The 16,308-nt window shown below is 37.9% G+C and overlaps 2 protein-coding genes across 6 annotated transcripts in view; one reads left to right on the top strand and one right to left on the bottom strand.

Moving 5' to 3' along the window:
- Positions 1 to 12,925, top strand: part of NT5DC3 (5'-nucleotidase domain containing 3) — a 46,377-nt gene extending 33,452 nt beyond the window's left edge. Inside the window, exons 13-16 of the mRNA XM_042467113.1 lie at positions 247 to 311; positions 1,523 to 1,737; positions 4,994 to 5,024; positions 12,745 to 12,925. Coding sequence (XP_042323047.1) covers positions 247 to 311; positions 1,523 to 1,737; positions 4,994 to 5,024; positions 12,745 to 12,784 — 351 coding nt within the window. The 3' untranslated portion in view covers positions 12,785 to 12,925. The remainder of the gene's footprint in view (positions 1 to 246; positions 312 to 1,522; positions 1,738 to 4,993; positions 5,025 to 12,744) is intronic.
- The window catches only part of STAB2 (stabilin 2), a 98,597-nt gene continuing 90,155 nt past the window's right edge, over positions 7,867 to 16,308 (bottom strand). For 3 of the 5 annotated variants that reach the window (XM_042467108.1, XM_042467111.1, XM_042467112.1), the window contains 6 exons: positions 13,334 to 13,453; positions 12,593 to 12,751; positions 11,580 to 11,690; positions 9,510 to 9,635; positions 8,440 to 8,556; positions 7,867 to 8,180 (listed from right to left, as the gene is read on the bottom strand). In XM_042467108.1, the coding sequence (XP_042323042.1) occupies positions 8,130 to 8,180; positions 8,440 to 8,556; positions 9,510 to 9,635; positions 11,580 to 11,690; positions 12,593 to 12,751; positions 13,334 to 13,453 (684 nt within the window). In that variant the 3' untranslated portion in view covers positions 7,867 to 8,129. The remainder of the gene's footprint in view (positions 8,181 to 8,439; positions 8,557 to 9,509; positions 9,636 to 11,579; positions 11,691 to 12,592; positions 12,752 to 13,333; positions 13,454 to 16,308) is intronic. The other 2 variants (XM_042467109.1, XM_042467110.1) reach the window with 2 other exon arrangements.

The following is a 16,308-nucleotide window of genomic DNA, read 5'->3' as shown; positions in this document are numbered from 1 at the left end:
TTAATGCCATGACTCAGTGCTGTGGAATTCTGGTATTTGTAGTTTTGTGAGATATTTAGCCTTCCTTGTCAGCACGCTCTGGTGTTTCACCAAACTACAAATCCCAGAATTCCATAATATTGAGTTATGGTAGTTAAAGTGGTATCAAACTGCTTTATTTCTGCAGTGGGGCAGCAAGCCAAGATGGGCTTTGTGCCCTTTTTCTTTAATAAATTGCAATTATGCCCTTGGTTTCTGTCATTTCAGGTTCACAAGGATCCTGACTCTCAGCTGATTTTACAGGAGTGGAAGAAGGAAAGAAAGGAAATGAGGTAAACATTGAAGTGCTTCTTTCAAGGTTTTAAAATAATAAATCCAGATTTCCCTTTTAGTAAAAATGGGATGGTTCCTATTGGCTGTATTTTCCTCTCTACCTCTATCAATATTATTATCAGAAGTAGCAGAAGAAAAATTGCAGCAGAGAACCCTTTGGATTCCAAATATGACTACTGGAAATTTCTTAAGGTGGCTGTTGTCCTGAAAAATCTAGGAGGTTATTGCATGGACAAATAACCTGATTGCTCTCTAATGGGATGCAGCCGGGTTATGGGATACTGGCGGGTATTATCGCTCATAATTTGCTGCTGATTCCACCAGCTAATTGATCCCAGCTGCATCCCAGGTCCCAGGTGCACTTTGGAGTCTGTGTTTCAAAGTTGGGAGCCTTCTGTATTTGAAAAGTGGCCTCCAAAGTGCGCCTGGGGCCCGGGATGCAGCCAGGATGCAATTGCCTGTGGAATTGGTGGCAGATTACAAGCTATAGTACCCACCTGCATCCTGCAACCCAGCTGCATCCCATTAGAGAGCAATCGGGTAATTTGTCCATGTGATAATTCCCTTAGCCACGGTTAGAATTTTAATCACTCTAGAAGCAATAGATAGAAATGGGGGGGGGGTAGTGTATTATTCAAATTGCAATAATATTTTAAATGCAACTGATAATTTTCTAAACAATGTTGCATCTTCATGATCAAGGACAATGCTCACTGTTTGGGGAGGAAAGGGTAATTAAGATGTTTGCCTGAAAATAAATTTGCTTCAAGAATGAGGGTTTGTTTAATTGACAGTTCAAGACCAATCCATCCCCAAATAATCTGCACTGGAGTAGGGATAACCCACAACAGCCCAGTGTTGCTGATAGAGAGATGGCTGAGAGATGGCTATCCAACCCCTGTTTAAATTTTTTTCCATAGGAGAGTCTACTACCTTCTGAGGTAGTCTGTTGCACTGTTGAACAGCTTTTACCATAATGAAATTCTTTCTAATGTTTAGACAAAATCTCTCTTCTAATTTGTATCTGTTGTCTTGTGTCCTAGTCTCTGGAGTGGCAGAAGACAAACTTGCTCTCTCTTCTACATGGCATCCCCTCAGATATTTAGAGATGACTGTCTCATTACATCCCAGTTTTCTTTTCTCCCAGCTAATAGGGGCAGATAAGGAGTAGATTGGAAATCCTAAAATATCACTTCCCCTCTCTCTCCAGGGAAATGACCAGGAACTTCTTCAACTCTCAGTTTGGAAGCTTATTCAGGACTGACCAGAACCCAACCTATTTCTTAAGACGCTTGTCACGCTTTGCTGATATTTACATGGCATCCCTGAGCTGCCTTTTGAACTATGACCATGATTACACCTTTTATCCAAGGAGGACTCCTTTGCAGCATGAACTCCCGACTTGGTCAGACCAACTGTGCACTGGTACATTCAGAATACCTTTTCTGCAAGAGATGATTCAGATTAAATAATTTTTCTTCTTCTCAATCTCACCTCACTTTCTGCAATGTCAAACTTCTACCATTCCCTTTCCCCAGTGGTTCAGTAGGTTAAAGTATATTTATCATAACATGAATGTATCTTTAAAAGCAATAATCTCTTTAATAATAGTTGTAGCAGTTCTTACTGCTGTATATGGGTATAGAGTAAATATCAATTTATCAAAAAGAAATATCTGTTTAGCTCAGGGGTTGCAATCATGTAGTTCTGTAGATATTTTGGATTTCAACTCCCAACAGCCCCAGCTAGCATATCACATGGTGAGGAATTGTGGGATAGGGTGAGGAAATCTGGGAGATATCTGGAGGGCCACATGATTCCCACCTCTGGTTTAGCTATTCTGTCTTATTCTTGAATTTAGTGAGAATTGATGGGAGATATGATTGCACTGAGAGAGAATAGTTCTCATCCCCCAGATGAGTATTTGCTGGAAGGGAAGATTATATGAACATAAATCAAATTCTAAATATGTCTTTTAACTATGTCTTACAAAACCTGATTATCTTGTATCTTCTTATTGGAAGACTTTGCATTTGGATTTGGTGCTTATTTTGAATCCTGATTCAGTTAGCTAAAAGTTTAACCAGTTTTCTGCTAGGTATGATGTTTTAAAAGAGGTTAAGGGGAATTGCTTATATTGGCTCATGTTTTAGACACCAGGGGAAATAGGTATATGTAACATTTGCAACATCTAAAAATTATTGTAGCTTTTTAAGAATGTAAAATGGTTTTTCTAAAGATGTACACCAGCATGGGCATTCATAATATGCTGATTTGGGCCCTATTAATTTAGAGTCTAGATTCAGATGAAGTATGTAACTCCATCTATGGATACTAGTTCCTGTGCAGTTAACAATGCATAAGCTAATTGGGGTCCAAACATCCAAAGCAGCATGTTTGGTGCAGTTATAAAATGAAACTCATATTTTTAGTTTGATTAAACTTTTTGTTATTTGAATACAATGTGGGAAAGAGAGCTGCAGTTTGCTATATTATGAAATACATAAACAAGTTTTACGAGTTTGCAAAAAGGAAGTAAAGCATCAAATGAATAGACATAGTCATTTACAAAAAATAAATATATATTATTACACAATAAAATACATTTTCCAGCATGAGCTAAAAATGAATATCCTTGAAGTATCCATCATATTTATAGTATTACATATACTATAGCAATACCTATGGATATTACACACAGAAAAATAGCACTGTGTACTTTACCTGTATATCACCATTGTGCACTGCAGTCAAGGGCTGTAATGCACTATAAAGGTAAGTCTATGGTACACAGGTATTGTTATTAATAATGTGCTATAGACAATTACCTTGGAGCAAGCCCAGCCGAATTCAGTGGGACTGGACTGGGATCTGTACTGTATATAAAAGACTGCATTGGCCTGTTACAGACAGCCCAAATAAAGCTGCTTCGAGTCACAGTGGAGGTATGGTGTTTCAATGATGCATGGACTGGAGCATGGTTTTGGTGTGGCTTCTGGACTCTTAGGACGCATGCATCATTGAAACACCATACCTCCACTGTGACTCGAAGCAGCTTTATTTGGCGGTCTGTAACAGTATGTATTCTTAAAGTGCCTTCATATGAAATATGTATTAGGAAGGGCAGCAGTCAAACATGTAAAGCAAATGTTAGGAAACATTGCATCTATCACTGCAGAACAGATAATATTTTCTAAAGGTTTTCCTGAAATTGTCAACCTCATGCCCAACTCAGAATCCCAATTTGCACATGGATGCAGTCCATTTGCTTTTATGTTGTGTAGTATATAATTCAATCTTATACACGTTTACTCAGAAATGAGCCCCATTGTGATCAGTTCAGTTTACTACCCAGTAAGGTTGCTTAGAACACAGGTTAATTCCCACTAGCTTTTTTCTTGATGGTGCCAATTATATTCACTTGTTGAATGCAGTAGGTATTGCATGTCAGCCTTTTGGCTAAATGCAGTAGGCTGAACCTATTGTTCCCTAGACTCTCCTCCATAATAAGTTATGAATTAGCTTAGCAATTTGTTAATGCATGTAAGACAGCTTTTATTAAGAAAGGTAGGTATTATATAGTACAGTATACAGAAAATGAAACTAGGATATAGTTGCTCCAATGATGCCCTTCTATGAGCAAAAAGCTTCTTCCACTCACAGAAGTGCTGAGTGAGAAGATTAATCCAAAACCCTTTGAGATCTTCTGTCTTGTGAAAGAATTTGGCATAGGGTTTTCTTCAGATCATTTTAGTTGTCCATTATAAACTAGAGTCTTCATCTTCCTTATCCACAACTGTATTTTTCATAACTCAACATTTTATTTAATAAAGTCATATTCCCCAACAAAAGGCCTATGAAAAATCCACAAGCAGGGCATGAGCACACTAGCCCTCTTGAGCCAGCAATAGGTAATATATAGCCATCAGAAGTAAGTAGCCATTGATAACGTTATCCTCCATAAACTTGTGTAATGCTGTGATTACAATATAAGACCTTGGTATTGTATATGTGAGTTCCAGGGTTACATTTTAAAATGTCCTTAAAAGTAATTCATTTTTAGGCCAAATTCCACTGTTACATAGTCCTTTTTTATGAACTGGGATTTCAGTGGAAGAGTTGCTTGGAAGATTGCGCTTCTAATTGATAGCTTCGCTTCCTCTGTTGTTAACTAATCTTTACTTCCTCTATTATTAGCTAGGCAGACATCAAGGAACTGCTCTCAATAACTATATTTTAAAGGTGGGAGGTTCATAATCCAATTTAAATAGAGGACAGTAGTGATAGTTAATTATGGAATGACTTAAATACCAATACTCTTCTTGTAATCTAAAATTCCAGTTCTCTCCAAGAGGGAAGGAGCTTACATAGTGATGCATATCAAACATATGTTGCAGAAGTTTCTAAAATATTTAAAATTAAAGGACTAACTAAAGTCACAGCTATAAGACTGAGTTGTAAGGCTTTTAATAATAGTCTATTAGAGGCCTCTCTCACCAGAAGTCAAAATTGACTTGGTAGCACAACAAAAAAGACAACAGCATTTTAAAAAATGAGTATCCCAATTCAGTTACTCTGTGAATCTGGAAACATAACATTCCTTAAAATATTTTAATTTTTTCATGTATTTCTTTTGAACCTTTTAAAAAAATATTAAGAATTAATTTCATTTTATTTTTAGGAAATAATTTGGTCCCTCAAATGCTGGTCAGGTAAATGTGTGTTTCAAGTTTGTTAGCATTTCTGTGTATGTGTAAGTTTGCAGTTGCATTGATAGATTTCTGAATTGTGTGTTGCATAATTTAAGAACAGCCTGCTGGCATGGCTCTATTTTGTCAAAGATTTCATCTCCTTGGAACAGACTTCTGAGGAGGGCTGAGATGAAGTTTCACTTGGAGGCTTAAATATCCTTAAGAAATATATTTTAATTCAACTATTGATTTCCCTGCACTGGCTGCTATTTTGATATTATTATCCTGTTTGACATATTCTTGATTTGATCCTGACCAGTGGGGATCATGTGATAAATGTGATGTTCCAATACTTTCTACCAGTTGGGTCGCTCTATATGTGTTTATCATAAAGGACAAATAAAGCCCATTTGGTGTGGGGGGTAGCACTTTCTATGCCAGTCACATGGGAAAGCCTATTCACTCATTCAAATATGAAATACTTTAGGCAGCCCTTTGTGTAGATCCCGGCTCACACCATGCTCTTGGAATGTCCTACCTTATTTGACTCAGCCCTTCTTTTGAATTCTCTGAAATGCTGGCCATGGGGCACAATGGCGATTCTTGTCTTTCAGTGTTGCTGGCCTGTTAAGCATTGTATGCTTATAAATATCGTACTTGACATGCAGTGCATGACTTTTACTGACTACCATAATGCTCTTTGCTAGAGAGAAAGAAACCCTGCTGACTCATAGGCCAAGCTGTGTCAAAATAATTTAACATCTGTTTTGTTGCTTTCAAAACAAAGGAGGAGGAGGAGGAGGAAACCTAGGGGGAGGGGCAATGAAAATTAAAACAGGACCTGATTGAACTGCATCAATCACTCCTCATGGCACCTTTCAAGATCTATTTATCTAAACAAGAAAGGAGTATACAGTTAGCCCTCTATATCCATGGATTCAACCATCCACAGCTTGTAAATATTTAAAAAAATGTATAAATTCCAAAAAGCAAACCTTGAGTTTTCCATTTTATATAAAAGACATTATTTTACTATTCTGTATTTAATGGAACTTCAGCATCCATGGATTTTGGTATCCATGGGGGTGGATTAACCCCCTCCAGGACCCATGCTGGGGCGGGGGGACTTGGAACCAAACCCCAGCAGATACCAAGGGCCCATTTTACTACTATACTTAAACAGGATGTAAAATCTTCCAGCATTTATCAGAACCTCTATAGACTGTGCAATGATGTGAATGTAGTTGAGTTTGTGTTTGTTCCAGATTGGTTAATTGACAATATTGACACTTGCTTTGGAAAAAAGCTCTTCTGTTTTAGATTGAATACTTTATTTCATAATATACAATACATTTATTACTTGGTGCTGATTGCTGCTACATATATTAGCTTATTATGTTGTAAAAACATTTTGCATGAAGACAATTGGCCCATCGTCATATAGCTGTGAACTAACTTTCACGCAAACACTGGTGTTACTGCTGTGATGTAAAATGTATGACCATTTGAGTTTTGAAACCTGTTACCTATAAGCACTTTGATATTGTGCCATGTGGACTTTTATCAGTATACTTGATTGAAATATCAAACATGAAGAAGTTGGGCCTCTAATTTGTTGAGAAATAAACCAAAGTGAGAATGTGATGCACAGGATGGAGCTTCTCATCAAGCCACCCATTTTGTACCGGGGGGAAAAAACATTTTAAATATTGCAGTACTGTTAATTTGTATACCAATAAATGTTGTGTCACATTCATCCAGATTTTAATTAGTGTAAAATCATAATGCAAGTCTTTTCAGCAGAAAGACACAATGTATGTTTAAAGGGATATGATGGAAAATATATAGCCCAAGCATAGACTTTGTGGCTTTGGTATAGGAACTGTTTGCAACAGAAATGAAAATGGCATTCAAGAAGATCAGCAACACTAAATACTTTTGTGGAGTGGAAAAAGGGTAGGTTATAAGAGGAAAACCTGTAGTAGTAGAGGGGACACATGCCCCTCTGGATTGTAGCCATATACCCTAAAAGACTTAATATTATGAAACATTGATAGCACTGTTATTAGTTTAGCCCTAAGTAATTGGCATAACATGGTGGAACCTAAGCAACTCCTGAAAGCTTTTGAAGACCCATTATTGGTATGAGTTCAGTTGGTGCCTGCTGGAATATACAGTTGTTAGCTTTGTAGGACCAGTATCTGTTGCTGACCTTTGGATTTATTATTGTAAACGCTTATTTCAAAACTCACATTTTATACTCTTGTAAACAGAGCTGTATGATACTAGCTTAAGTATTATGCCACCACTTTACATCTCTTAATTGTTTGAACAGGCTGATATTTTAAAATTTTAATTGCAATTTTATTTGTTTTGGAGTCCTTTTAAAAAACGATAATATGTGTGTAAAGTAATGTGTGTGTGTGTGTGTGTGTGCATATATGTAGAATTCGAAAGTTGCAATGCTGTTATCTGAACTGTTCATACATATTATTTTAACATAAATTTCATGAGGATCCTTACAATATTATGTGTGGATCAGCACTGCCATACTAAAACTGTATTGTTGTTTTTGTGTGCATTCAAGTTATTTCCAATATATGATGACCCTAAGGTTTTCTTGGCCAGATTTGTTCCATGACAGTTTGCCTTGAGACTGAGATAGGATTACTTGCGCAAGGTCACCTGGTGGGTTTCCAAAGCTGAGCACAGATTTGAACTCTATATTAAGCACTGTTAAAATATGTAACATAAGCTACTTCTGCAGTGAATGAGAGATTGAGAAAGGAACATTCACATCCTGTCCTCTGCTCCTGGAGCGAAATTATGAGGTAAGAATGAAGCACAAAGATGAGACCAAAAGTTTCCCTAGTCCAGCACTCTGTTCATACAGTAGCCAAACATATTCTTACAAACAGGATATCAACACCACATTTTCCACTTATTTGACGTTGGAAAAACATACTGTACAATCAGGATTCTAAGGGATCCAATCTGCCTTCACTATTGAGAATTTTCTATAATATTCAAAGATCCATCCCTAAAACTATAAATGCTTTTGTACACTTCCTTGTATCTTTAGGTTATATTCTTGCTGAAAATTTGTTCCTTTGGCAACGTTGTAAATCAGAACCCCTCAGGGGTGCTACTGTTCACCAGCTGTTGTTCGTCAGAGACCTGTGTTTTAAAAAATAGATAATACTCAGTACGTTTGTGGCTTTTTGATGTTACTTATAAAACAGTTACCAACATAGAAAACAATTTTTCCAAGCAATTGTAGCACTACCTTTGCTTTAAAATGGACGTTTTCTACCCTAAAGGTTTGATAAATTACTTATAGTTTTGTTTGTTTCTAAAACTGATGGAGCCACATGCAGTATTGCCTGGGGCAGAGGAAACCACAGAAAAGTCCTTGATTCTGGTAGATCAAACTTACAGAAAATGGATCGAAAGAAGAATCCAGTGGAGAAGTTGTTGAGTGTTCATAGTTAGGGTTGGAGATGCTTGAGGACTGTGCCTTGTCCAGTGTTACATCAGTGTCATCTTTTTCCTGCTTTATAAAAGGAAGTTATTTACAATTTGCATATACACTTTAAGGAATAAAAAATACTGCTATCGCTAAAATGTAATTGCTAGTCCAACGTAGACTACACCGATATAACAACAACAGTTTCTTACCCGCCTCCCCCCATGGATTGAGGCAGGGAACAACAACAGATTGAAACACAAGTATCACTGTAAAACAGGTATCGGGGTGACTTAGCATTCAGCAATTGATTAGTCTATATTTTGGGTTAACAACTGAAGTTGAGCTCTAATTTTAAAACTATAGTGTGGTCATAATAAATGGACACAAGCATTCTGATTCCTTCCTTTACTACCTGATTTGCATTAACGATCTCCAAATTGGGCAAACGTAGCTCACCACAAGCCATATCTTCATTCTCAACCTAGGCGGGGGTTTGAAGACATACTTCAAACTGTAGTTTCCAAACCTGAACTGAAGATAAGACATGGTTTGTGGTGAATGTAGTATGCTCAATGTGAACACAGAAAAATATAGTTCCCATTAAACTAGGAATACGGACTAGGATCTTTGCACTCCTATATGAACTGCATGAAGAATGCAAAGATTATTTATGATGATTGATCCATGCTTTTATAACAATAGGAGACAATAGAGTCGATAAGAAAATATGTTAAGCCACTGGATAGAGGATGAGATGTTTAGATTACTCCTGAGAATGACTAGAATATACATATTAAGCTGTAACATGTTGAGCTTTCAGCACTTAACAGTATCTTGGATAATGGACTCTGAAAAGGACTGTTCCATTCCCCTTTTGGGCTGCCTTTCCCTTGCATGATTGAAGCTGCAATGTTTACAGTAGATCCCCTACCCAGATATCTAAGTCTCTGGCAGCCATTTAGGAACATGGCTAGAAAGAAGCACATGCATGGTGGCAAACTAAGAACTTGGGACATATGTCTCCATCTGCTTCTTACCTTGAAATGCTGGAAGCGAATGGTTCCCCGCTTAAATCTGAAGAACAAATATCCAACAAGAGCAACAATTCCAATCACAAGAAGAACTACAAAGAATATTCCAGTTCCAACTCCGGGATGTAAAGTCTGCATGAAGATGGTAAAGTCAATTAATTCCAAAGAAAAGGCTCTGTTAGTATGACATGGGGGGGGGGGGGGGAGCGTGTCATGTGGGACATTAAATACAGTATAACCAGCTATATTATGGCCCTAGATTTTTGAAGTGAGTAGAAGAAATAAGGAAAGAAGCATTTGGCTTGATGTACCTTTTTAAATTGTATAGACCTAATTCACACTTCCTGGACTAATATGTAGATCAGAACAGTGGTCCCCCCCCAACCTACACACTTCTTTGAATTTGGCAGTATAGTATTAGATCCAGAAAGGGTATGAAAATGCAGATATTAGATAAAGTTGTAATATAAAACTTCATGTACTACCGTATATACTTGACTATAAGTCGACTTCATGTGTAAGTTGAGGGCAAGATTTGGGGCCAAAATTATGGATTTTGATATGATGTGGATAGGTTGAGGGTAAAATTCAGGAGTATATAGCAAAGGATTTAAAGGATGAAGAAAAGCAAAACAATGTTAAAGAACTTATAAAATTCCAGCACACATAACTCTTTGTGCTTACTCTTAAGACTGGGATGGATGAGAGAGTAGAGGGGTCAGTGCTTCATCTATTATACTCTTGATTTTCACCAGGAGATGGCTCTTTCTTTTAAATACAGTACTTACCCGTAGATAAGTCGAGTCAGGTTTTTGGGATCAATTTTTAACCTAAATTTCTAGACTTATACATGAGTATATATAGTAGTTGCAATACAAAACTACATATATTAGAAAAAAATGCATATGGAAATAAATGAATTGTCATGTCACTGTATTTAAACTGATGTGTGCCTTGAAGTTGTTTCTGATGTATGGTGACTAAGGTGAACCTATTATATGCTTTTCTTGGCTTGCTCAAGTAGGTTTTCCATGGCTGAGCAGGGATTTGAATCCTGGTGTCCAGACTCATAGTCCAACCTCAAATCACCATGCTAGTTCACTGTTTTAAATTATGTACATTATATATATGTAAATTATATAAATTATGGTTGGAATTCAATTGTTACTCTAAAGTAAATCCATTCAGTCTATGGGATTTACCTGTATATTGTCTCACCACTAAACAATTGATTCGGTCAGTCTACTCCAGTTGGGATTAACCAATAGGATTCAATCCTGTATAAATTAAATCGTAGCTGTAAGAAGTAGAACAAACTTACATCATATGAAACTGACATGATCTGTGAGAAGGCTGATTCTTCCATCTGTAGTTACAGTTTGGGCAAAGACCATGAAATAAGAGACTATTTCATAGTTGGTGGTTTAAGTTCATATTAGAACAGAGGAAAAGAGGTTTTATACATTCCAAGAGGCCAAAAATGTGTGAAAGATGTATAACGTTTTTATACAAAGCACAAATACATATAATGTACTCTAACAGTGAAAGGGATTCTGTTCCAATTACCTGCCATTGATCTTAATTAATTAACCATCAGTGATGTAGCTGAAATAGGGATACACTTTGTTTTTATTTGCTCTTAAATGTCAACTCAAAGAACTGAAACAGCCATCCAAATAAGGGGGAGGTACTATTATTACTGACCCAAATAGCAGCCAGTCAGTGTTGTGCACAGCCCTAATCTACACAGGAAAGAACTGGATTTGTGACTTACACAATGGTCAGTCAAGGACCAAAGGGTGAATCTAGCTATTGCTGTCAACTCAACAGTTTAAGTGTTCCCTTGAGTGTGAAGAAGATGGTACCTGTGCCTCAAATGTAGAGAATGTGTTTTGATAGCTGGATGCTTATTTGTATCTAAGTTATAAAATGGCATCACTAGAAGAATGGAAAAGTTAGTGTTTGGACTACAGCTCCAAGAATCCATGGACCATGCTGACTGGGAAATTAGGGAAGTTGTAGTCCCAGAAGTAATTTTCTCAAACTCTGCTGAACCTACAGCAGGTATACACTTACAGCAGGTATAGCAGGTGCCTTCAGAGGTGCTGCGATGACATGGATGACCCCATTAGAAGCAATTATGTCCCATCCCAAGATAGCTTTTCCATCAACATACTTTGTTTTCATCTAAAAAGAAAGAAAACGCCACAAAGAGCTGTAACATGATGAATACCTTATATGACCTTTCTAAGAGAGCTGGGGTTTGTTTCTCAATGCTTAGATCCTTCTCATATGATCCGCTCTTGGCTAAAGAACTCAACTTTTTCTGTGTTGTTGGACGTCCGCCTAAAAAAGATTCATGTTTTCCTTGGCTGGAATAACTGTATGTAGCTGGCTAGAGAAGGAAGCTAATCTCTCATGCAAGTAAACTCACTTCAGTCACACTTTAGTTTTAAACAGATGTATCACCTGTTGAACTAATGCTACATTCTTTCCATCTCACTGAGTATCTATCCTACCCAGATATGGTAATTTTTCTGCTATTGTAATTTATACATTATATACTGCAGAATTTCCAACATGTTAAAGGAATGTGCGAGAACTCTGGGGTGGTCTTGCACATATTGGATGCTACTCAGAACTGAAAATGCCCTGTTTTATTTGCTTTTTTATTTTTATATCTATGCAAAACAGTATGTCTGAACTAATACAGTGTATTCCAGTTCAAGCAAGTAACAATTTATTGAGCATGGCAGTGGTAGCCAAGGTGTTGTTGTTCTTGTTGCGTGCCTCCAAGTTGTTTCTGACTTATGATGACCCTAATGTGACCCTATCATGGTTTTTTTTTTGGGGGGGGGGAAGTTTCTTCAGAGGGGGTTTGCCTTGCCATCCCTCGAGGCTGAGAGAGTCACCCAGTGGGTTTCCTTGGCCAAGCCAGTATTCAAGCCCTGGTGTCCATAGTCATAGTCCAGCACTCAAACCACTTCACCATGTTGGCTCTCAAGGAAACCTTAGTGCAAACCTAGGAGATGGTTTGAAGCCAGCACAGGGCCTAGATGACCACAAAAATCTTTGTACAAATCACACACCTTTTTAGCAGCAAAAATCTGATACTCCTGGTCTTCTTTGTGTGTAATTAACAGCATTTTCCCTATTCTAGTTTGCAGTGTAGTTCCGTTGGTCAGATCTTCATAATACAGTGTGCCAATGTTGGATAAATGATATTCAATATCTCTTCCAGAAAGTGTCTGAAGACAGCAAGCAAGACACAGGAATGTTAATTCACAAGATGACCACATTGGACAGGTTTTGTAGATTGTATGCAATGATATTCATACTATACACACCAGTTTTTAAAAGTTAATCTTAAAAATTTCTTTGATTTCAGAGTTTTTCCACTAATGCATAGCAGTTATCACCATGCTAAATAGGGGGGAGGTGGGTGGGTCTTAATGTTAAGACTTGATCCTTGTTAAAAGACTACATCCTTAAATGTAACCCCATTTCAGAAAAATTCTATCAGGTGCATGAATGAAGGGTATTGAAGAATTTGCACATAATAAATAAATAAATACTTAGGTTAGCAAGTATTGAGTCTCTGTACCCAGTTTAAAATAAACTAAAATGTAACTAGAAAATTCTAGTCATTACAGTACAAAACATGATGTTATTCTCACCCATTCCATTCCATTTTCAATGTAACTTCAAATTATCTGTGTTACAAAGAGGAAGAGGGGCAAGATATTTAAGTAATTAGGGTACTTTTAATTCAGTACTTCCAACTTCTGCTTTCAAAATTATAAAAAAAGAACATTACATTATTTTTTTACCTCATTTTCCTTCAGTCCATCATTGTTTGGTACAAATAATGTTGCTTTAATGGACAAATTGCTGAGGTATTTTAGGAATTCTTGGCCTTTCCTTGAGGCATTTGAATAAGTCAGAACTTTCTGTGAAGAGATTTATTGTGATTACAGAATATAATGGAATGCAATTTCTCTCTCACAAGAGTCTGGCAAAGATATGCAAATGATTCTATGAAAATTTTTTTTATATGCACACATCTATTTGGGAAAATGTGCTTTTAGTCCAAAAAGGCACATAAAAGCACAAGCAGTGGAGTGAATGATGTAAAATTATGATTTCATAACCTGGAAAATACCTTTCTGTTTTTTAGCTAGAATGCTGCTCCAGATATATTTATCTTTACTTAGGTAAATGGCAAGGGGATACATGTTGCTTTTGTGAGACTGTTGTGAAACCCACATGGTGTAATCCTAAGGGTTAAACTCCATGGTGGTTGGTGAATCTACTCTGTGTTTTAGTCTGAATGCTAAACAAGGTGCCAAACTTACTTGAGGATAGGCAACAGAAGCCTGGATAACTCCTTTAGACTAAAAGCCAGAACTGACATGTTAGCCACTGGTTGGTACTTGCCAAATGACATGTGATGTTAGTAAATAGATTTAAACAAGCATGAATAATAATAATAATAATAATAATAATAATAATAATAATAATAAATTTTATTTTTACCCCGCCTTTCCATAGTTATGATCAAGGCGGCTTACAAAATTTAAAACATTACAATACAAGATAAAAATTCAATATAAAAGTTAAAAGCATTATTACAAGGATCAGGAACAGGAAATCAATAAAATACACATGTGAAGGGCAAAGAGAAAGAGAGATTAATTTACAATGGTCCGGGGTCGAAAGGGAAAAAAAAAATTAAGGGGCAGGAAAATAAACAATTTAACTAAGGGAAGGCCAACGGAAATAGATACATTTTCAGATTTTTCTTGAAAATATCTAGTGAGGCGGCGGAGCGAAGCTCTACGGGGAGCTTGTTCCAAAGTGAAGGGGCAGCGATGGCAAAAGCCCTCTGTGAGGTCCGTGCAAAGTTTGACCTAGGGACCTCCAACAAATTTGTCCCGGATGTTCTGAGTGTGCGGGGCGGATTATATGGGGAGAGACGGTCCTCCAAGTACCCTGGGCCCAAGCCATTTAGGGCTTTATAGGTCAAAACCAACACCTTGAATTGAGCTCGGAAGCGAATAGGCAGCCAGTGAAGGTCTTTTAAAATAGGTGTTATATGGTCCGACCTGGAACTGCCAGCGACCAGTCTAGCTGCCATATTCTGCACCTTTTGCAGCTTCCGGGTTTGGTACAAGGGTTGCCCCATGTAGAGCGCATTGCAGAAATCTAATCGAGAGGTTACCAAAGCATGTACAACAGATTCAAGGTCCTTACGGTCCAGGTAGGGACGCAACTGTCGTATCAGCCGAAGCTGATAACAAGCACTCCTGACCGTCGCATCCACCTGAGAAGTCAGCTGGAGCGACGAATCAAGGAGCACTCCCAAGCTGTGCACCGAGTCCTTCAGGGGGAGCGTGACCCCATTCAGGACCGGATGACAGATCTCGCCACCCGAAACCGGGGAACCTATCACCAGTACTTCCGTTTTCCCTGGATTCACACTGAGTTTGTTCTCCCTCATCCAAAGAATAACCTCTCTGCTTTTATTTTGGACAATTTCTCCCAACTGGTTATGTAAAAGATGCTCATTGATGTTAAACTTGTTTAAAATTAGTGGCGTCATCAAGGTTGGTGTCACCAAACTGCCTTGCCTGCTCCTCACTCACCAGCCCACTCAGACCTCTGCCAAGGCAGCTGCCCCACAAAGACCTTAAGGGCCTGGTATGGCTTCAGCCATGCTGGACCCTGAAGGTACAACTTCCCCCAGCAGCAGCCACTACTAAGGGAGGTTAATGGTCTAGTGTGGCTGCTGGGTGAGCAGGAAAGCATCCTTTCTCACTTGCCCAGTGGCTGTGCCAGTCCCTCCAGGTGTACTGCCCCATCAGATGACACCCTCCTTTGGGATGTCACCCAGTGCGGCCCATATCCCCCACTCCCATTTGATGCCACTGTTTAAAGTTTCTAATACAGCCAGCCCTCCGTCTCCATGGATTTTTTCATCCACAGATTCAAGCATCAATAACAACAACAACAATAATTTATAGCCTGCCCAATCACTAGGAATCCGGGTAAGTTACAACAGTAAAAATGCACTAGAAATACAATAAAATACTAATTGATCCCTTCTCAACCCCATCCCTGATATTAAAACTACAATTAAACAATCAAAGTTTAAAAACAATAAATTGTTATACAGCATTAGGTTAAAGTTAAAAAAAAATTGGCGGACAGAGAGACATCACAAAATTGAGATCATATTCGTAAACATACACAAAGGGAGGAAGCTAGTATTTATTAGCTAGGTTGGGAAGGCCTGCCAGAAGAGATCCATTTTAAGAGCCTTTTTGAAGGCTGTAAGAGTGGGGATATGGCGGATCTCTTCCGGCAGGTTGCTCCACAACTTTGCTGCAACAGTAGAGAAGGCCCTTTGAGTGACAGAAGTTAGCCTAGCTCTTTTTGGCTGAAATAGGTTCTTACTTGAGGACCTTAATGTGTGGGACGAACAGTACAGAAGAAGGTGTTCCCTTAAGTATTCTGGACCCAAGCCATGTAGGGCTTTAAAGGTAATCACCAACGCTTTGTACATTGCTCAGAAACTGATTGGCAGCCAATAAAGGGACTTCAGAACAGGTGTTATCTGATCGTTCCGGAAAGTATTTTAAAAATGTATAAATTCCCAAAAGCAAACATTTATTTTGCCATTTTATATAAGGGATATCATTTTTCTATGCCATTGTATTTAATGGGATTTGACTATCCACAGATTTTGTTATCCATGGGGGGTTCTGGAACCAAACCACAGCAGATAATAAGGGCACACTGTATT

This window comes from Sceloporus undulatus, chromosome 5, assembly GCF_019175285.1.
Source record: "Sceloporus undulatus isolate JIND9_A2432 ecotype Alabama chromosome 5, SceUnd_v1.1, whole genome shotgun sequence".
Taxonomy (NCBI): Eukaryota; Metazoa; Chordata; class Lepidosauria; order Squamata; family Phrynosomatidae; genus Sceloporus; species Sceloporus undulatus.
This window is presented reverse-complemented; position numbering and strand designations above follow the sequence as displayed.